The sequence below is a fragment of the Nematostella vectensis genome, chromosome 4 (assembly GCF_932526225.1).
Source record: "Nematostella vectensis chromosome 4, jaNemVect1.1, whole genome shotgun sequence".
In the NCBI taxonomy this organism is placed as follows: domain Eukaryota; kingdom Metazoa; phylum Cnidaria; class Anthozoa; order Actiniaria; family Edwardsiidae; genus Nematostella; species Nematostella vectensis.
The window spans coordinates 14,648,111-14,670,391 of NC_064037.1; the positions used below are offsets into that span (position 1 = coordinate 14,648,111).

The 22,281-nt window shown below is 37.4% G+C and overlaps 2 protein-coding genes across 9 annotated transcripts in view; both read left to right on the forward strand.

Moving 5' to 3' along the window:
- Nucleotides 1-3,047: 3,047 nt before the first annotated feature.
- Nucleotides 3,048-8,499, forward strand: LOC5504819 (ubiquitin-conjugating enzyme E2 L3). The gene is made up of 5 exons (XM_001625649.3): nt 3,048-3,179; nt 3,615-3,710; nt 5,663-5,740; nt 6,661-6,769; nt 7,722-8,499. Exons 1-5 carry the CDS (start codon nt 3,069-3,071, stop codon nt 7,874-7,876), a joined length of 549 nt encoding a protein of 182 aa, XP_001625699.2. The 5' UTR covers nt 3,048-3,068; the 3' UTR covers nt 7,877-8,499.
- Nucleotides 8,500-9,159: 660 nt separating this feature from the next.
- LOC5504832 (CAP-Gly domain-containing linker protein 1) overlaps nt 9,160-22,281 on the forward strand; it is a 36,074-nt gene continuing 22,952 nt past the window's right edge. For 5 of the 8 annotated variants that reach the window (XM_048725902.1, XM_048725905.1, XM_048725903.1 and 2 more), the window contains exons 1-11: nt 9,161-10,219; nt 12,437-12,698; nt 13,075-13,155; nt 13,599-13,697; nt 14,032-14,177; nt 15,231-15,318; nt 16,027-16,161; nt 16,493-16,774; nt 18,155-18,212; nt 18,530-18,613; nt 18,849-18,916. In XM_048725902.1, coding sequence (XP_048581859.1) covers nt 9,348-10,219; nt 12,437-12,698; nt 13,075-13,155; nt 13,599-13,697; nt 14,032-14,177; nt 15,231-15,318; nt 16,027-16,161; nt 16,493-16,774; nt 18,155-18,212; nt 18,530-18,613; nt 18,849-18,916 — 2,175 coding nt within the window. In that variant the 5' untranslated portion in view covers nt 9,161-9,347. Of the gene's footprint in view, nt 10,220-12,436; nt 12,699-13,074; nt 13,156-13,598; nt 13,698-14,031; nt 14,178-15,230; nt 15,319-16,026; nt 16,162-16,492; nt 16,775-18,154; nt 18,213-18,529; nt 18,614-18,848; nt 18,917-22,281 lie in introns of all 8 variants that reach the window. The other 3 variants (XM_048725901.1, XM_048725899.1, XM_048725900.1) reach the window with 3 other exon arrangements.

Here is a 22,281-nt window from a genome sequence, read left to right on the forward strand (position 1 = left end):
TCAATATCATTTATTTGATAATTTTTGGATCTACACCGATGTAAATGTTTTAAAAGGTGCCATGAATAAAATATCTACTACCTACCTACCTACCTACCTACCTACCTACCTACCTACCTACCTACCTACCTACCTACCTACCTACCTACCTACCTACCTACCTACCTACCTACCCACCTACCTACCTACCTACCTACCTACCTACCTACCTACCTACCCACCGACCTACCGACCGACCGACCTACCTACCTACCTACCTACCTACCTACCTACCTACCTACCTACCTACCTACCTACCTACCTACCTACCTACCTACCTACCTACCTACCTACCTACCTACCTACCTATCTATCTAGCAATACACGAATTGGCGATACTTTCGTTTTAACGATATCGATTTTAGGTCCCGCCAGCCATATAAATAACAAAATAGTTGAAGTATTGCAAATAAAAATTTAACGATATTCTAAATATAACAAACAATCCCCGCCAAAACTGTTGACCCATTTCGCAAAATCGGTGGCCCCTTTTGCGTATATGGGTGCATTACAGGTTAACCTCTTGTCAGCCAGGCCCAATCCCCCCCCGAACTTATGTTGTTGACTTAGGCCTCGAACTCAGCTATCACACGCATACTAATGATAGGCGCTCAACATTGGCACGGAGGGGAGCATTTATTTTTGTGGCGCACGTGATTGCAAGACATGGGATTTTGTGAAGGTTTATAGTGCGGTGAATGGGTAAACTAGGCTCCTTGTCATATCATTATTATTTCGAGGTTCCACTGTACACAAGTAAATTTGTGGAAGTTTTCTGATCTCCCGAGAGCTAAAAAAACCAACTATTTCAGACTCAGGATTTAGGTTACCGGGGGTAATCTCTATTACCATGGTAACTAGATTTCTCTCACAGGTTGCATGGACAAATTTCCGTTCTTATGTGGACGAGGAAAACTGATTTGCAAAAGAAACCAGAAAGGATTCACGGCATACTACGCAGACGCCTGTAAAAAAACATGTCACATGTGTTGATGGAATAAGCGTTACATGAGGTGAGCAGCCCGCCCCTAGTATCTGGTTTTCTTTTTGGGCTTGCTGTGGTGTTTCGGGTTACCTGTGCTTCATGATTGTGTCCCAGCCCCGCTTGTCTCATGACCAGCCACAGGATTCCCGAATAGATTACCAGAAACTAGGCTGGTGTTTATGAACGGCGGAAGCTTGAAAAATTGGGGGATGGGTAAAGGGGGGGGGGGGGGGGGGGGGGAAGAGGTGTAGGACTGTGTCCTATGTTATCTTGTGTTGTACTAGGAAGAGTTTTGGAGGCCATATCAGTCTCAACGGGATTTTGGCCATGAACGGAATTGCGAATGGGATGAGGAATTAACAATGGTTGGGTAACCAGGTAACAAAGCGGGAAAAATCGGGATTCAGTCAGCCACCCATCCACCCCTTCTATCCCCCCACCCCCACAATGTGTATTTTATGTTTCACGTCATTTAAACTCATATAAAGCCTGCTAGCTGGCTCTCCAGTGGGTTAATTCGGAAATTTCTGTTTTTGGGGTGTGGGGATTTCTGTGGCGACCAAAAAAAGCTTTTCCCCTCCCCACACTCTTGACTTTTTTGCGCCACGGGATCCTGAATAACGAAATAACACAGGAGAGCCGGCTCGCAGGCTAAATCATATATTTTTCGATTTTCAGGTGTTTTCATCACCTTCGAAAAGGATTCGAATGTATCAGATTTGAAGAAGCTATTTAGATATGAGATAGATTTGTAGATAGATCTTTAACAAACTATTCTGAAAATATCTTTTGTGATTGCTATTCATTCACTTGTAATAAAATATTTCTAACTCAGCTTGGTGTGGAACGTCCCTTAGCGATAGATGTATTTTCCCGGGTGAGCTCTTCTATTGCTAAGGGGCTCAAACCTTCGCCATACAAAACAATACTCTTCTACAACCCTCGTCATTCAGTGGTAGGAATGTTGTGGAATCACTGATGCCGAGACTATTTGCTACATCTTCAACCTGGAGGTGGAATCTTGGTATCACAAATACACGTTATGTTTATTTACATTTCATTGGCAGGAAGACACAACATGAGTTGATGTGTGGGGGGGGGACTTCGAGAAAAACAGACGGGGGTGCTCGACAGCAAAATCAATTTTAACCCCAAGGGATAGCCCTAAGGGATAGCACATAGGGTGTGGTCGAAGGAATTTTTAACCCGGTTTAACCCGGCTCATGCTGAGAAATAGCATTAAAAAACAATGCTCGTTTTAATTGGCTGACGGATCCTGTATTGTTATGTTACCGACAAAAGTCGAAAGTATTAACCGATCAGTTGACTTGTGGTTTATTGTAAAATACGTTTCGAGCGATTGGGCCACCATTTAGCGTGAGACACCTTAAAATATAGATCGGAAAAAAACCTTCTCCTCCGGCGTTAAAACACCTAAAAGATAGCAGAATCGGGCAATCCTAAGAGATAGCTGGTAAGAATTTTATACCCTAAAAGATAGGTCGAGCAGCCCCGTCTACTTTTCTGGAGAACCCCCCCGGGACTTATACATTGAAAATGTTAAATTTCTTATCCAAAGTCGTACGAAATTTAACTGTTGCTCTTACAATTTGTTACGATTGACAAAATAGGTAATGCTGAAGAAACCATCTTACTGTTGTGTTATCACAGCCATTCCCAATGCCAATAGATCAAGATGAAAGTGGAGGTATCATTTGCCTTTGTAGAACAGTGCATTTATAACTTGCACTTCACGAACTAAAAGGATGATGACCTCATTCCTTCTCTTTGTGTTTTGTGAAAATTCCTTTTGAAAACTATTTTTGAGAATGGTGATACCCAGCCCCCCCCCCCCCCCCCCCTCTTTTTTCCCCCTAGCCTGTCATGCAGCCCCCAGATCTGGTCGCTCGCCGGATTTTTTAAGGAAGTCGGTTTATCCTCGCGCGCTCCGAGAATGGCCGAGTCCATCCCGATACCATTCGAAGACGACCCCCCTCCCCTCGATTTGGAAGACGAACCCCCTCCCCTCTTTTAAGACAAAGACATGTGTAAGTACGAGAGACTGGTACCGACAAGGGCGGACGTGGATAAGCGCCCATGGCATTGTGGTCTTAAGCTTTCCTGTGTCATGGCGGCCACAAAGAGACTTGGCAAAGTAAGTTGAGAAAACGCGACATTTCTCTATTACTGTGCTTATTTACTACTTCTAAAAGGCCTCCGAGCAACATTGATTAACGTGTTACTTCTGTGTACCACCAGCTTCCGTAATTCAACTGCTCTAAATCTAGACTTCAACGTTTGTTTGACATTTACCCAGGCCGAAGACCGTCTTGCCGGCTCTAGAGCGGAAACGTTTAAAAATTCTTCCCTATCTATGGCTTTTACTCTGTTAAATTTATTCGACAATTTCCTGTTTCTCTAAAACAACGATCTTTCATATTTTCAGCTAAATCCAAGTCTTGGTTTTTAGGCGAAAAGGAGAAAACGTTACACCATGTTTTATTCGTTGGTTTGAGACAACTTTTAGCAACATCAAACCAACAGCCAACAAGTTTCCTTGGTAATCACATGGTTGTCACTGTTTTTATAGGAACTTGATGAGCTCAGAAAAAGCGGTACTAAGACATTTCGCGATGTAAAGGTTGATGAATCTAATATATTGTACTGGCAAGGGCTGATTGTACCGGTGAGTGAGTGTTTTTATTTTTTGTGTCATCAATTATGAAATGATATTGTCATGTCAGCGATTTTTATTCTGGATCCGTCCCGAATCGAAGTGTTATGTATGGGAATTTTAGGGATAAGTATATATTTACTTTAGAAATATAAGACTTTCTAACTCTGTCAGTTTTGCACCTATGAACTTAAAATAAAAGTATGGAAAGACTTGATTTGAAGAACTTGTTTAGATTTCACTATCCTTATTCAGGGCATCTGCCTTTGAATATATCCTGCATATTAGGAATTTTATTTTTTTCCTGAGTAGCTCAATGCTAGTGGAATTAAGATGGATGATGCATTAAGATGGATGATGATGGTTTAATTTTGTCATTTTGCCATTCATTAGCATTTTTCACGGTGGGCTCGCGGGCGACGAAATTGGCGCTTTCAAATGTCGGCAGATTTCCCCATTTTCGAATGCATTTCGCTTCCATGGTGACCAAAGGCGCATTCTGTAAACAATGCACTGCCGATTGGCCCGAGCGCTGAAATCAGACCACCAAAGCAGCATAAATATTGTATCTGATGTTAATAAAAATCCAGGATTTAAAAGAAAATTTCATTGTCTTTCTCATGAGAACCTCTTTGTTCCCTGTTAGTCCTCTGTTTTTCGGAAACTGACAAAACTTTCGAGGGTATGATTGTCAATCGATCAGAATTTTCTGGCGAGTGTGATATCTTCTCGAGCTTGCTCTGTAAAAAACATGAAAAAACAACCTATCAAATCAGACGAACAAGCAAAACTTTCATGAACATTTTCTTGTTATGCTTCTGTGTGTATATGTCTTGAAAATCAGCTCATCTAAACTAAAGCTTTTCAAGTTATTAAAGTTTTTGTGAGGTTCTCTAGTTCACATCTAGTCGGAAATTGAGATGGTTGGAGCGTATAACGTGGATCAAGTGAATGAGTATCGATTTGATATCTAAATGAAAATTTGGGCCGATAGTATTTCGGCAGAGGATCAAGTAAATATTGATCTGTCATCACCAGAAATTTTTGAGCCAAAGGACAAAATGGCGACTGTTATCTCTGCTTTGAAGGGGGACATTTTTGCGCACGTCCAGCGTTTCTCGAAGATGTGATGTCAGGATGAATCTGCAAGAATTGAATGAGTATCATTTTCTTTTTTGTTTTTCATTGATTTTAAAATCCTGAAAGAACAAAATGTTTAATATAGATTCCAGTAAGTGTTCTGTAAAACACATGGACTTTAGTTTGGTTTTTGTGAAGTTATTAGCTTTCAAAGTCAGAGCAAGCGCCGTGGTTCCCAATTGTTCAACCATAGGCCCACTCTATTTCATATATTCATAAATTCTTATTTTATTATTTGAGAGTGTTTTTTGTACTTCACCCGCTAAAACCTGAACAGAGGGAAATTGGTTTACTTAAGTTATGTTCTTGTTAACTCTTCCATTCTAAATCAGCACAACTAATTCAAAACAAACGATATTCCTGGATTGAGTTTGCTCTTAGGGCTAGACCCTTCACCTATTGTAGTTGTAGAATATAATCTGAATGCTGGATTACACTTGCTTGCAGGTTTTTCCTTAGGTTTTATTTTAACTTTTGGAATGTGACAAGTCCAACATCTATTCCATTTGTATCAGTGCCTTCACATATGAAAAAAGGGTGGACGTGCGCGAAAATCTCTCTTCAAAGCAGAGATAACAGTTGCCATTAGTATGAAGAATGAAGTATGAAGATTGTTACCGTGGCCACCAAATCAAAACTACAAAAAGTTAGCCAATAACCATGTGAGAAACACACTTTTGATTAATAGAAAAGTTTATTTGGGGATTCTGTTGTGTTTTGATATAGACTGAGCATTTCTTCACCAATTTTTGGAAGTCCCATGATAGGGCGCCTTGCCCTTTATTCTTAAGAATGACAAACTTATGTTTTTTGTTCTGTTGTAGGAAATGCCTCCTTACAATAAAGGAGCATTTAGGATAGAGATCTGCTTTCCTGCAGAGTACCCATTTAAACCCCCAAAGGTCAGTTAAATACATATGTGTAAATATCATTTGTTGTCATTGTTATATATCATGTCTAAATGATGAATTGACTTTGTTCAACACATTAGTTTTTTTTGTCTATACTCTAGAAAATTTCTAAAAATTGGACAGTGTTTAGAGTTAGGGAAGCATTTACTGAGAGTAGAAGCAACCCTATCATGCCAGAGTGCTTTAAAAGATTCAAATTAAATCAGATTTCTTTAGAAGAATCAAATTAAAGGCTTGTCTGCACAAACAAATTTTATGTGGCAAATGTGTATGTGGCCATTTTTATTTGCTCGTGTAGATGATCAAATTTGGCAAATTTTTATGTGGCAAATGCATTTGTCTAAAAGCCAACACGTTTGCTTTTATTTGGCAAATAAAAATTGTTAAATATCAAAATTTGTCCATGTGGACGAGACACCAGTAGACCCCAGTCTCCATAAAGTAGACCCCAGTCTCCACCATTTGCGCATCCAAACATGGTGGCCTCCAGAAAAGGATGGACAGATAAACTTGTTTCCTTATTGTTACCGGAAGAAGTTATGAAATCCATCGAGGTCCGTTATTCTTTATTCTTTAACAAGATTAGTCGCTAATCCCTGTGCTTCTCTTCGATTTTGACTTTTCCAAGCCTTCACCAAACATTTTCTCTTTTTTCTATTTTATACATCATATGTCGTGCATCATGGGCGCCATCTTTCTTTGTACCCTAGCCTTTATTTTGTATGCATCTCCGCTGTACAAAATCATTACTGACTCAAATTGACAACAAATATTTGTCGATCATCTACACAAGAAAATAAAAATTGCCACATACATTTGCCACATAAAATCTGCTCGTGTAGACAGGCCTTAACCATAGTCGAATTACTGTTTATAATTTTCTGAATTTGACATTTTGTTATGATTTGCAGATCACCTTCAAGACTAAGATCTACCATCCCAACATAGATGAAAAAGGTCAAGTCTGTCTGCCTATTATTAGTCCAGAGAACTGGAAGCCTGCTACAAAAACAGAACAAGGTGAGTTGTGGATGTGCAATTGTGATTTTACTCATTTACTGCTCTTAGTATGACTGATTTTGTGTATTTTTTTTTTTGCTGTAATAACAAGGTTGACATTATGATAACTCTGGTAAATATGAGTGTACAAACATACTGTGCGAGTGATTCCTTCTGTGGATCCATGGTTTACTTGAACTGACTTCAAGTTCCAATTTTCAGTCAATTCTACTCTCTAGTAACTTAAACCCCCCACTCTAACTGCTTTATCTGTATATTTCTCTGTATATTGTCCTACAATTTGTCAGTATTTTCCAAAATGGCGGCCAAGACATAATGAAAATTCAGAACAGTTATTATTCAAGGGTGTATCCAGAAACTCTTGAAAAGGAGGAGGGGGTATACATTTCCGATGTCCTAAATATCACATTACCCATTCAGATTTTCACTTTTTGGGAAGAATTTGATTTACATGAAAATTGGAACATTTGAAGATGGACAGCGTTTTCAAAATCAACCTTATATGAATTTCAAATCCATACATGTCTTATAGTCTAAAAGGATAGATGCTGACTAACACCTTGGCTAATGCCTTGAAAGCTCTCCTAACAAATATTTATATAATTAATCTGACTGTCTGAACTATCAAATATGTATTTTCTGTTAAGATTTAGGAGGTCCGTCTCGTATAAGCCTTGCGGTTTCTTACGGTCCTCTTTGTCACACTATGTAAATTATTATATTATTATCTTTATTTAAAAAAATGTATTAAGTGACAAAACAATAAACTGAAACTGAAACTTCTATGAATTTGATGTGCTGTAGCTGCTCATTGAAAACTCGTGATCTACCAAAGGCATATATATTTTGACCCAGAAAACCTCAATTCTGATTAAGTCTTATTTCTTTTGAATTCACTATTAACTTGATGGTGATATTTTTCACAATTACATATTTAATCTTGGTGTTTCAGTCATTCAAGCTCTCCTTGCATTGGTCCATGACCCAGAGCCAGAACACCCCCTGCGTGCTGACCTTGCAGAAGAATACTCTAAGGACAAAAAAAAGTTCATGAAAAATGCAGAGGACTGCACAAAGAAGTATGGAGAGAAACGTCCTGCTGACTAACAACAGAACAATTGTAATATTTTTCACTTCGAATTACTTTTAAATGTGCTTGTACATTACGACCAATAAGCACATGGATTGTCTGTTATTTTGATGTCAAACTGATATCATTTCTGATGACAATAAGTAGATTTATTTGGTAGTTCTTTAGTAGTCCACCCTAGGTAGTAGCATATGTGTAATTTTAACCTTCTCCCACCATCTGATTGTTATAATAAGTGCTTTGGTTTGTTATCAGGTATGTTTTTTGAGGGTATTTTTCTTGTTGTCTGAGGCTAGGGATGTAAAAGGTCATCCTTTACTTTGTCATCATTAAGTTTTGCAATATATAGTTAGATATACAGCACTCTGCCTTTATGATTTCGTTTGACAGAAAAATTGAGAGAATCGGACAAGCTTTCCAAGACTCTTTTTAGGCCAAGACAATGACACACTTAAATCCCCTACATTAGTAGGCCACATTAGAACTGTATTTACCTATTATAACTTCCTTATGAACACACATTCTCACACATTTTGTATTAGCAGGACTAAACAAATTTTTTTGGCTTTTAGTTTGATTTCAATCATCAAGATTGTTAATATTTATACCATGAAAAACAATATTAAACCATGTTTCTGTACTTTTGTTCTTTGAATCACTTGCTGATCTCATCCCCATTCAGTTACTGTTATAATCTATGGATCTTTTTTAGAACCTATATAATAATCATATAAACATCTGATTATGAATGAAGGCATCATAAAAGTTGACAGGGGTTATCACCCTATTTTTAGGTAATAAAATTCTACCAACTGCTATCCCTTAGGGGGTGATCCATTTTCCCCCCGCTATTGTAGGCCTCACGGTAGTGGATAATCAAATCATAATAGCAACTAGTCATAAATGCAGCAGGCCCGTATGATTTTTAGCTAGGGGAGGGGGGTTAATTTACCTATTTAGCATACCATATTTCTCTTAGGTACATTGCTCATCCTAGCTCGCAGTGGTACTCAGGCTATGATGCAGACAGAAAAGAGATGTGCTTGATGGTGGGGCGATTCCGGAAAATTAAAAATGTGTTTGTTTTTAGTTTGAAATTGCTACGATCAAACCCACAGTGCTACCCTAAATTGATGTTATTTAAAAAAATATGGTAAATCCTTTGAAATATGTCAGCTTTTTAACGTTGATAAAAAAAATGCCAAACCGAAAATTCATGAATGTATATTGTTTTCGGATGTTATGTCATACCATCTTGCTGGGGCTGTGGTATTTGTAGGTCGCGCGCCCTGGTACCGAATGAGGCTGCCACGGCGCTCGAGTGAGTGAGGTGTACGGGAAGTGAAATGTTGAATATGCGGAGGCGACGACTTTCTGTCTCACATTTTCGTCACTTTTAAGCGTATTTAGGGGTCGTGTTTAACACTCAAGGATCCCAAGGAGCCGGTAACATTAGCAAATACAACTGCTACCTTTACGGGGTAAAAAATGAGTCATCTTCCGCAGCCTAAAGCCGCTTTAAAACCAGCGACTAAAATCCACAAACCGATCCAAGGTGGCGGAGGAACAACAACTACGGCGAGTCCGGCGACCGGCGTGGTTAAACCACGAGGGGCCCCATCTGCTAAACCCCCTGCAACACCATCATCTAGCAAGACTACTTCTACTGCTAGAAGTACCGTGAAACCAAGGGGGACTACTTCTGCAGCATCAAGCGCTGCAACTGGTTTGGTTAGCCCTAGAGGTTCGATTGCCGGTTCGAGTCAAGTACAACCTCGAGTTTCGAGAGAGAATTCATCTACTAAGCTATCTTATAGAAGGGAAACTTCCAGTTCTAGCTTACGGAGTTCAGGATCGGAGACTCAACTTAGACGAGAATCTTCGCAATCCTCCATAGTACGAAGAGGTTCGTCCTCTTCGCAGCCAACTCCATCCGATGAGTTGCTTAAATTATTTCAAGTGGGAGACCGTGTTTTGGTGAATAACACAAAACCAGGAGTTATTGCTTTTCTGGGAGAGACTAAATTTGCTAAAGGTGATTGGGCAGGTATTATTTTGGACGATCCAACTGGAAAAAATGATGGATCTGTTGCCGGCGAAAAATACTTTGAGTGTAAACCGCTACATGGTGTCTTCACGAAGTTGGAAAAAATCACTAAAGTCAATCAAGTCACGGAAAGTCCGGGTTCTCCGGTGGAAAATTCTTCGAGTTTAGAAATCGGAGATCGTGTTGTTGTTAGCGGGAATAAAATAGGAACTCTCAGATATGTAGGTACTACCGAATTTGCGAAAGGCGAATGGGCGGGAGTTGAGTTGGATGAACCTCTCGGCAAAAACGACGGGGCAGTCGCTGGAACAAGGTTAGATAAACTTACCATAATAAAATTCCTTATTTACTAAAAATATTTAGTATCTTATCACCTTATATCATAATAATTATCTTAAAGACTAAATTAGAATATTTAAACCCACAACAATGCATGAATTTCGATACAAAATACACTTGTTATTGTTATGAAATTCGTTGTACTTATGAATGAATTATATAAAGGTCAGGAATTTCAAACAATTTCTAAGTGTATTTTTGACATGTTTCTTTCGTGTCAAAGTTAATCTGAAACAAGTTTCGTATAGTGTCATTTAGGTCCAAACCAATTCCATACTTTTGAGATTATACAAAGTAATTTATGGAGTTTATCAGTTCGTCTAGACCATACCATTTAGCAATAATTGGCATACCATCAATACTTTGTACTTTCCAAGGAAATTCAATTAATAAGATTTGACTTATTTTTTCCAAAGTTCTATTCGCTTAAGCTCCCACCACCGAAGATGTGTTTTTAATTTGTTTAATGTAAACAAACATGTGAAGTAAACCAATTTATTTCTCTACTGGGTGTCAAGAGAAATGAAAAAGGCTAAAAAATGCACACCAAGCCTTTATTTTGTTGGTTGAGCATGATAATAATATGGAATCATGCTGATGACAAGCTGGTAATTCGTAATTTGAAGTAATTTATTCAAGTTGTCTGATGCATTTGTACAAAGAAAGCGTCTTCAAACCTTTGTTTTGTTAATTTTTAGCAATTGAATCATTTATTTCACCCATTGTTTAATTGTTCCTCAGCATTTATTACTACTACAACAAAACAACATGATATTTCTATTGTTACTTAATTGGTATTTGCCAAAATAACATTTTTTAGAAATATACACCAATTTCTTTATAAAAGATTAATGGCATTCAAGGTTTGCAAGGAGTGTTGTTTAAATTTTTCAGACTTATTTTTTCATGTCTTGTATATGTTATTGAGCTGCACTTATGGCATAGTTTATCTTCATTCATCCAAGACATAATAGGAAATATCTCCCATTAAGCGATATGTAGGATTATTTGGCTTTATGTACCAATCACAAGGCAAAAATATATAACCTGTAAGTATAATGTGTTTGGTGTTATCACAAAACAATGTGAGCAAAGAGTTTTCGATATTTTTCAATGGTTTGCAGCGTTAGTAAAAAAATGTAGCATTTGATTATGCATAGCACAATGTCATTTTATATGAAACAGTCATAAACCAATTTTAGGTGCTGTTTGCTTGATCTGTAATTACTCTGTTTTTACCACTAAGTTTTAAATTTCTACTAGCTTTACATTAGATGTTTTATCTCCATAATGTAAGCTCATTCTAAGATACAATAATGTAGAAAGGTGTTAAGCTCTGGTCTGTTGCTTTAGTTAATTTGGAAACCCTCCTGTATTGTTATCGCCAATCTGCAAATTTTTGAATTTTAAAATACCAGCAACAGACTTGTTGCTCCGACATTTGGACGGGTTCTCAGTGTTTTACAGTCATCCATGCTACACATTGAAATTCCTCAGAAAATGCTAAAAGATGATAGGGGAATTCACAAATTGGTAAGATGAGACTAGTTTCAATTAAAAGACATGTTTTGTTTTGCTGTTAAATAGCAATTTGTTGAATTTTTCGGATTTTATCTGGCCTTGAAGTGGTTCATTGTCAAAGCGGGTGGATCATGTCACCAGCCTTTCTTATTCATAAATACTGAAAGAAATACAGCGTGTTGCCTGATTAAACTTGCTACATATATGGTATGAGCATTCTATCTGAAAAAAATAAAATAGCAAAAGAGTCAAACACAATTTTACAATAAATATATTTTGACCAAGTATAGATTTCCCTCATACATTTCTTTATAGAATAACTGACAGCAGCTTTGTGCTGCCTGAGGTCTGAATGAAATTTTCAGCTGTCAAATACCATAAAAGACCACACCTAAAAGCTTTGTTGCACATATGCTTTTTTTCTTGCAACATGTTACACAAAAATTTTTTTGCAAGAAGCCCACGTTTTCTTACACGTGACACCCCTTGCAACTTCTACTTTCCTCAATTTCTAAACTTCACTTTAACAACCAAAAATGTATGTGGGACAAGGGCTTTGAAAATAAATATCCAAGAAGTAGCAGCATTGTTATTGTGGGCTTCATGCGCAACTGATAAAACTTGATTGCCTGATAATACTTTTTTGTACTGATTACTTTATTCTCTCAAGATACTTCCAGTGTATTCAAGGATATGGACTTTTTGCTCCTGTGCACAAGGTCATCAAGACTGGTAAAAAAGAAACAACAAAATTACTCACATCCCCACCCAAGGGTGAACCTACACTTCCTATCTCTCAGCAACTTATTCAAGAAACAGTACAGAATTCCCTTGCAGCTGCGGCTACTAATGGTGGAAGTGAGAGTTCTCTTAGCTCTACTGCGTCTGCCCCTCTGTCTACTACCAGTAGCCTTCAAGGGCTTACTTCAAAGGTTTGTTGATAGCATATCAAAATGGTGGCAGAGTGATCCCAAAATTGGGGGGGGGGGGGGGATAGGGTTTTACATACTCTAGAGCACCACTAAAAATGAATTTAAACAGTTTAAAAGGATAAATAATATTGGCTTCTTTCAAGCAATCAAGACCACAATCGATTTATAAATGTTACACTTGATACGTATTTAGGTACATGTAAACCACATCTTCATTAAAAAAAAAACATCTGCTAAAAAGTTTGGTGTAGAAAGTAGGGTCCTGCCCCCCCCCGCTCTGCTCCTACCTGTTCCCTGCCCCTGGAGAATGTTTTTTTCTGTTGTTTCAGGTATGGCGCATAAACTATCCTGTTTAACTATGCCCTTTCTATGACAGGTTGATGAACATGAGATTTCACCTGTCAAGTCCCCAAGGCTTTCAACTGGCCAGACAAGTCTACAGATTGCTGCCTTACAGGTGATCTGCCCAGTTCAGTATTTAGTGTTTTTACTAACAAATCGGTTTGAACAGTTTTCAATAAAGATCCCAAATTGAAAAAAAAAATGCACATCATCACTTAAAATTCTAATAAAAGACAACAAAACCAAAGCTGCATAGGCTTTATAGCTGGGTTCATTGTTGGGTGACCTCAGAGAATTCAAAATCCTTCAATCAACCTTTTAAACCAATCCATTTGACTGCACACACAGCAAGGGAATTTATTGGCCACAGTTGTACTATATGATTGACTACGCACTATTTCCAGACAAAAAATGTTTGAATTCTAGGACATTGAGAAAATAGGAATTTGGCTATAACCTCATGACAGGCTGGGTTGGTTTGCTTAGTTGGTATTACAACTAAGATTTTTCTATGATCTTTGTTAACAGTATATTTTATTTTATTTACTTTATGAACAGGAGGCCCTGCAGGACAGGGAAAAACAGATTCAAACCCTACTTGAAGAAAGAGATTTTGAGAGGACAGAGGTTGCTAATGCTACCAGCCAGGTTGCTAAGGTACTTGCTGATATTGATTAATAAATATCTCAGACTAAAGTACAGCAGTTTAGGTATTTAGACACTCTCCAAAGACTGCTTCTTGTTCACACTTTACATGCTTGAAAAAATTAAAGAAGGGATATAACTTTTGCCTCTTCGCTTAAAAAGTTTTACCAATCCTGGGATTTTGATGGCTTAACTGGATTTTAAATCTACCTAGTAGTTGTATAAATTTGCAACCTTAATTCTATTCATATGTGACCACACAAGCCAGCATGTTTATAATCAATCTCCCCCCCCCTATAATAAAACAACCTCCATCAACTCACTTCTGGTTATTGTCTGTCCCAAGGCTGAAGAAGAAGTGTCAATAATCAAAAGGCAACATGAGCAGGCTGCCATGGAGTACTCCAAGAATATGCAAGCTCTGAAGGAACTTATTGAGCTTGCCGAGAAAGAGAAGGCTGAGCTGCATTGCCAGGTTGAGGAGGAAAGAAGGTGGGCTTTACTGAACCAAACAATCTAAACCAGATAAAATAATATGTTTTAATATAAATGATAAAACATTTAAAACATTGTTAAACTAGATGATACAGTTGCACGTCTATTAATCAGGTACATTTTTAGCAACCATTGTACACCCACTGTTTTCCAACTGACTATGCTAACTGCTCTATCACGGATTTTATTACCACTGTTAAGCCGTAATAATGTACATTTACTCTTTGAAAGTTCTATTGTAACCATCATATTTTGGGATGCAGTACTTTTAGTCGCATTGGTTCTCTTGTAAACGTTTGTTGAGGAGCTGATACCAACAGCGAATGTTACTGTATGATTCAATTGGCAAATATCTTTATTAAAGCATTTTGCATTAAAACCATACCATTCTTAGTCTACTAAATGTGGTTTTTACTAACTGAAATCTGTTGTGGAATCTATCATACACAGAGCTTGTATTCACAGCTGAAGAGTTTATTCTTGCAGTCGTGGCAGCAATAGTTTTCACTGTATACCACCCGTCAGCCTGCTGAGCTTCAATTAACCTGTTTCTTTAATCTTCTATTGGAAGTAAATGTGCAGATAAAATGTTCACCCTTCATGTGCAAAACACCATATGGTCCAAAACTCCAATTTCCTTGTTATTGCCATTATTTGACTTATGGTACCTTTTCGCATTTGACTTTATTTTCTTTATTCTAACCTCTAACCACTTACTATATGTAACTAACTATACTATAAATGTTTGACATTTCCACCATTCATTTAATTTCTTAATTATTTGACATTTATATAACTTTGATAATTTTAATGTAATTTAATTTTATTTTAATTGTATACATAACCACTACTGTTGACATCTAAATAAATGTGTTTGTGTGAGTCTGGCATTTAAAACTTTAAGATTACTAAATCAAACAAAGGAAATGTACTTTTAAAGTCCTATATAAGGGTTCAAAGTAAGTTGCACTTCAAGGGTTAACATTTTAAAAGCAAAACAATAACATTTTAAATTTCGTTTTTACTTTCATGCTTAATGTACGTGTCTAGATTATTGTCTTTCTATGCACGCAGAAAAACTGAGGACTTACAGTTTAAACTTGCTGAGGAGGAAATTATTTTAGGTGACGAGTTGAAGGTAAGAGTTGGTATAAGAGATGAGTAAGGTCAGAGTGATGTAAATATGTTCTTAGACACAACTTTTCATAATAAAAAATAGATGATGTTTTTTCATGGTTGATTGCAGTTCCTTAATTCTTTATTATTGACATGTTGTTATTGTTAAATATACTGTAGCTTGTTCTGATTCTTGTCGTTGATATATTAAGTGAATCCCACTATTCTTTATTATTATAATCACATTGTTTTATCATTATCAGAGTACTCTTTCTGTGTTCTATTGCTAGAAAGGTTCCCTGTCAACTTGTCAGAGTTGTCTTGACTGTCTAAAGGTCTATGTAGTTTGAAGAGCTGTGGTGCTTGTTCAGGATCCCAAATGGGGTCTGGAAACCCTAGTTTTAGCCAACATGCAAAGAAAGATGGGAATAGCTGTGTAAAAACCCCTATTATTAGCCAAATAATGGAGGAGAGAAAAATAACAGTGGCCCCCACATCATTAAAATTTTGGTAGATCACTTGAGTGTGTCTTATGGAACAAGTTGTGATGCATCCTACACAGTCGAAGTTGTCTGTAGAAACTATTACCTATTACTGTATGAGCCAACTTTAGGAGGACAAAGAGATAGGGAAGTGGATCCCCCTCCAACCCCCTCCCCAACTTAGGTAGATCACTAATGTTCGTCTTATTGAAGTTGTCTGACTGACCAAGCTCATGATTTCTCTGCAGAGTGAAGAGAAACAGATCCAGGAGCTGCAGAGCAAGATACGACAGCAGCAGGAGCAGCTGGAACAGCAACGAGAGATTACCGACACTGTGTCCACGGATCTGGAGGAGAAAGCCAAGGAACTGGAGGAGGCGAAGGTGAGGAGAAAGAGTCAGAAGTCACTGCTTTTAGCTATCACAGTGTCTCAGGATAATGGTGTCAAAACATGATATAACCCATGCACTGCTTTTGTAAAAGGTCTATTTTTTCTTTATTCTGCTAGTGAAAGAGCATTTTTAATGAAGTATTTAGGGTTCAGAAGGTTTTAGATTCAAAACCATTTACAGTATCTTATATATGTAGTTTTGTTCACCTTCAGGTTCCTCCTCAATGCCAATGTCCCATAATGATGAATTCCCTCCTTGAAAGCATATACACAACCACTAACCTCCACAATCTCCAGTTGTCTGATATCTTTGCCTGTTTCAGTCTGAAAATGAGGCAATCAGTGGTAAGATGAAGGACATGGAGAGTCAGTTGACCAGTATTGCTGATGAGCTTGCATCTACCAAGGAGGCCTTAAAGCTTTCCCAACACAAGGTGACTGAGCTTGAGAGCTCATTGTCAGTGGCACAACTCACACAGTCCAACAATGATAGCAACACCCTTCAGCAGCTGCAAGAAAAGCAATCTAGGATTAGCGAGCTAGAGCAGGAACTTGCCAGCAATCAATTGAGTTATGAAGAGCTTCAGACAGACTTAGAGTTCACAGTAAGTAGAAGAAGCCAGTATTATCTTACCTTAACCCATGTCATCACCTTCATTGCATATACTAGACCACCTAAAACCACCTCAGCTTACCTAACCCCTTACCTTATCTCATCCCATACCACATAGCCTTACCATACCTCACGCCACCTAGCCTTACCATACCTCACACCACCTAGCCTTACCATACCTCACACCACCTAGCCTTACCATACCTCACGCCACCTTGCCTTACCATACCTCACGCCACCTAGCCTTACCATACCTCACGCCACCTAGCCTTACCATACCTCATGCCACCTAGCCTTACCATACCTCACGCCACCTAGCCTTACCATACCTCATGCCACCTAGCCTTACCATACCTCACGCCACCTAGCCTTACCATACCTCACGTCACCTAGCCTTACCATACCTCACGCCACCTGGCCTTAGCATACCTCACGCCACCTAGCCTTACCATACCTCACACCACTTAGCCTTACCATACCTCACGCTACCTAGCCTTACCATACCTCACGCCACCTAGCCTTACCATAGCTCACGCCACCTAGCCTTACACATCCCACACCACCTATCCTTACCACACCCCACACCACATACTACTGTACCTCAACTAACCTGCCACCAACTAACCTTCTCTTCACACCACAACAGCTCAACCTAATCTCTAACAACATCACCTCACCTTAGCTACAGTTACGCAACAACACAACATGTTAACATTACACCCCACCTATCTTACCTTACCTTACCTAAACACGCCTTTTACCTTTCCATAAGCCCTGACCAAATAAAACACAGGTCAGTGCAGGCTGGCAAACTTAATTTCAAAATTTGAACATGTTTAAATTCGATAGAAGTAAACATGAATCGACAAAAGTCAAAGCAAATTTGTGGCTAAATGACATACATAATATTGCAGGTAGCAATATTTGCCACAACTTGTGCTGACTTTGGCTGGGCATAAACCTTACCCTTCAAGCCCGTACCCAGGATTTTTCTTCGGGGGGGGGGGGGGGGGAGGGGGGGAGGTGCAAAATCTGAAATAGTGGACCTAATTTTTTTTCGGGTGTTGGGGGGGGGGGGGGGGTGGAGGTAGTTTTCTGATAAAAATCTGACCACCCGCGAAAGTCTGCCTTTGCAGTATCGGGACGTTTATTGTTTGATTTGACTACATACCAGAGTGATCTAGCTTATGCTTTATAGTTTTGTCTGCAAATAGCACGTCTATTGGGAACCGAAGGTAGACCTTCGGCCATTGTGCCACTTACCACCTCCCTTAACCTTAATGCACCCAACAAGTTACTTGTTGTATGCGGCTTGTTGTATAAAATTGGTAATTTGTTGAGGATTCATATTCCTCTCATTGTTTTATTTTAGAAAGCTGAGTTGCAAAGTACTGTGGAGGACAATGAGGCACTCAAGAAACAAGTTGAAGGTTGGTTTTGACTTACGTGTTAATACTATTTAGATTCATGCAAAATATGTACAGTGTTCCTGAACCAGAGTAATAAATATAATATACCCAAAACTAGTAGTCAACTTACTGATTTTAGACGAGATTTATTTAGATAAAATTTATTTTAGCAGTTGTGCATGGACTGAAATACAGAAGTAAGCATAATGCACATTAAGTGGATGATTGCAGCGGAATGTACATTCGTAATCATGCAACAAATCATGTCCACATATTACAGTGATCGGCATAATTACCTTTATATTGCTGGTTTTGAAAACAATGTCTTTTGTTTGCAGAGCTCACAGAGACCATCCACAAGAAAGATGAGGAGTTTGTCACTTTGTCAAATGAGATTGAACATATCAAGCAGGCAATGTTAGGTGAGTTGAGACAGCTGAGACAGACATGGGCAGACAGACAGGAGGACAAAGAAACTCAATGTATAACAGTTTGTTGTGCCTTAAGAGCCGTCTGAATAAGACACATACTGTATAATTGTCAATTCAGAAAAACTCAACATTTCTGAATCATTGCTAAAAGTCACTTGTCATCCCTTTCCTCATATTTGGTTGGTAGCAGTCTAAGTAATTTTCGATACCCCTTATGTTTTTTTAGATCTTCAGAAACAACTGACCCTGAGCGAAGCCAAGTCTGAACACCTTTCAGCAGATAAATCCAAACTGGTAGGTGCCACTGGTAGAATCAGCTCTCTCCTGCATATCAAGGGCCACAAAACAAGACTCTAAAATACTGTATGCTGAATACATGCTAGAAGTGATGGATCCAGGGCTGGTTTCATGGGCCAAAAAAAAGTTTAGGGCTTGGGAGAATTTATTGAACCACCCTTTGTAAAAAAAATCCACTGCCACTTGTTTAGAGTAGGTGTAGTTGGTGTAGTCCAGGTTGAATAGGGCTTGGGAGAATTTATTGAACCACCCTTTGTAAAAAAAATCCACTGCCACTTGTTTAGAGTAGGTGTAGTTGGTGTAGTCCAGGTTGAATAGGGCTTGGGAGAATTTATTGAACCACCCTTTGTAAAAAAATCCACTGCCACTTGTTTAGAGTAGGTGTAGTTGGTGTAGTCCAGGTTGAATAATTTGGTTGCAAAACCATTAGCAAGATTAAATAGAGAATGGGAGATGACAAGGAGGGTTGTAGTTTTTTAAAAAATTTTTATACATTTTAATGTTTTTTTTTTTAAAGATTTCATCTTGTTTCCATCATTCCAGAAAAGTTTTCTTTAATTAATTGTCTATCACATAGTAGGACATACTTCTTAGTTTACCTAAGTTATGGCTTGTACTATGATAACACTCCATGTTTTGAGAAATAATAATAGACAAGAAATAGAATTACATCATGTAAAAGGCAGGTATAACTTAAAAATATTTTTAATATTGTAATTTTTAATTAAAATGATCTTAGTTCATTTTGTTTTTATGAAAGTGTAATCATTAAATGTTGAACAGGAAAAAAGCACAGATTTCAATTATTTCAAATTTTCCATTTGTTTTCCATTTTTCCATTTTTTTTTTTAAAAGCCAATAATTATGAAAATTATTCTGGTCCCATGAGAATTCAAGTCTTTTTTTATTTTTCAGGACCAGAAGAAGAAACTTTTTAATAAGGTCCTATGAAGTCATCGCCCTTGGCATATTAAAGCTTTTAGCATACAATATGGAACCAATTGAGCACTGAAAATTCCTAACTGAAAAAAAAAAGATAAAAATCAAAATGCTATGTCATTAAAATTGTGTTAGTTAACTTTTATATTTTTGTTTTAAATTGGAATTTTTGCAATAAGCCCAAAAGACTAAACCCCAATCCATTTGTAAATTGACTCTAAAATAAGAAAAATGTAGCAAAGTCAAATAATATATGATATCAGAATAACAATGATAATATTGGGATAATTATAAGTATTTATGAATAGCAACTAAGTTAAAGTAATGTTGTTTTCCTAATGTTGTTTTCCAAATAATTGTAAATGTTTGTGTTAATTATTTATTGATAAAGAATTGCTAGTAATATATTAAGTGAGGGGAGATAAATGGCATTGTAAAAGAGGAAGAGCTATTTTGCATAAATAAATATTGTTGAATGGATAAAACCTTATGTGTGTTGTATATATTTGAATAGATAAATATGATGTGTTGTATATGTCGATGTCTGATTTTTCCATTCTTTTGTTTTGTTTTTGGTTATGGTTGGCGATGATAAGAATGACTAAAATACAGTGGTACAACTTTTAGAGTCATAGTTTTTGTCCAAATGTATTTGAATAGTCTGTAAAATTAAAAAGGCCGGTTAGTCTCTCAAAGAATGTCGATTTTAAACCACTTTTTATTTTTTACATGTGAAAGCAATCTAATTGTAAGAGAAGGCTTGAAATCTTGTACATACAGAGAACCATGAAACCTTGAACAGTTACAAATACTATGTTTGGAATCTTTATTGCATTTTGACAAATGACAAAAAAAATTGAAAAACTGCACAAGTTTGATACTTGAGAACAACATTTGATTGAAAGTAATTCAGTTACTTGATTTAGCCGATAGAAATGGGTACATTGTGTGACTGTATTCTTCGGGAGCATTAAATCGCCATTGATTGGCTTTCTTCAATAAGTGCGGTTGATGATGTGAAGGTAGTTGATGCCCCATACCCCCTGACCTTGTGTGGAAACATTACTTACTAATTACTGCTATCATGGTGTCCAGCATTGAAGGTCACAAGATGCTTTTAATAAGAACCCATTTATCATTAAGATAAGCCTGCAATGAATAAAGTGCTGACACAGTGATCTCTCAAAATACTAGAGCTGCATACAATCAACTTGGCAAATGTCACATGCACTGAATTTAAATATGAACAAGGAAATGTAGTCTGCTAAGTAATCATGATTGGTCGTCTTATTGGTTTCTCTTATTAATCCTATATTACTCACAGATCCGATTCTTGTATGGGATCATGATTGACAAAACAACAAATAGAAAATATGATTGTTGACCTTTAAAATCACTTACAGACAATCAGTTGTTTTTTTTTTCATCCACAAGGCTTTGATAGCATAATTCTGTGATGACACAGAGGAAAATTGGGGCCATGTCCGCGTGTGGTCTTATTATCTATTCCAGCTTAGTTTATATTATCTAATTAATACCCAGGACAAAGTCAAGTCCTCAGAGGGCGCCATGTAGGATTGATTTATTCTTCAAAAGCACATATAACTCATTCATAACTAATACTAAATAAGATAGACAAACTGGATATTTTAAATATTGAGAATATTTTCTTTCATTTTGGTAGCTGTGTCCAGGATAGCATTTATTAACTTGATATTATTAACTTTTATATTATTTACAGTGGTTATGGGTGTATAATTTTCTAGTTTTGTGTGTGTTTTTGGTTATGGTTGGCGATGATAAGAATGACTAAAATACAGTGGTACAACTTTTAGAGTCATAGTTTTTGTCCAAATGTATTTGAATAGTCTGTTAATTAATTAAAAAGGCCGGTTAGTCTCTCAAAGAATGTCGATTTTAAACCACTTTTATTTTTTACATGTGAAAGCAATCTAATTGTAAGAGAAGGCTTGAAATCTTGTACATACAGAGAACCATGAAACCTTGAACAGTTACAAATACTATGTTTGGAATCTTTATTGCATTTTGACAAATGACAAAAAAAATTGAAAAACTGCACAAGTTTGATACTTGAGAACAACATTTGATTGAAAGTAATTCAGTTACTTGATTTAGCCGATAGAAATGGGTACATTGTGTGACTGTATTCTTCGGGAGCATTAAATCGCCATTGATTGGCTTTCTTCAATAAGTGCGGTTGATGATGTGAAGGTTGTTGATGCCCCATACCCCCTGACCTTGTGTGGACACATTACTTACTAATTACTGCTATCATGGTGTCCAGCATTGAAGGTCACAAGATGCTTTTAATAAGAACCCATTTATCATTAAGATAAGCCCAATGAATAAAGTGCTGACACAGTGATCTCTCAAAATACTAGAGCTGCATACGATCAACTTGG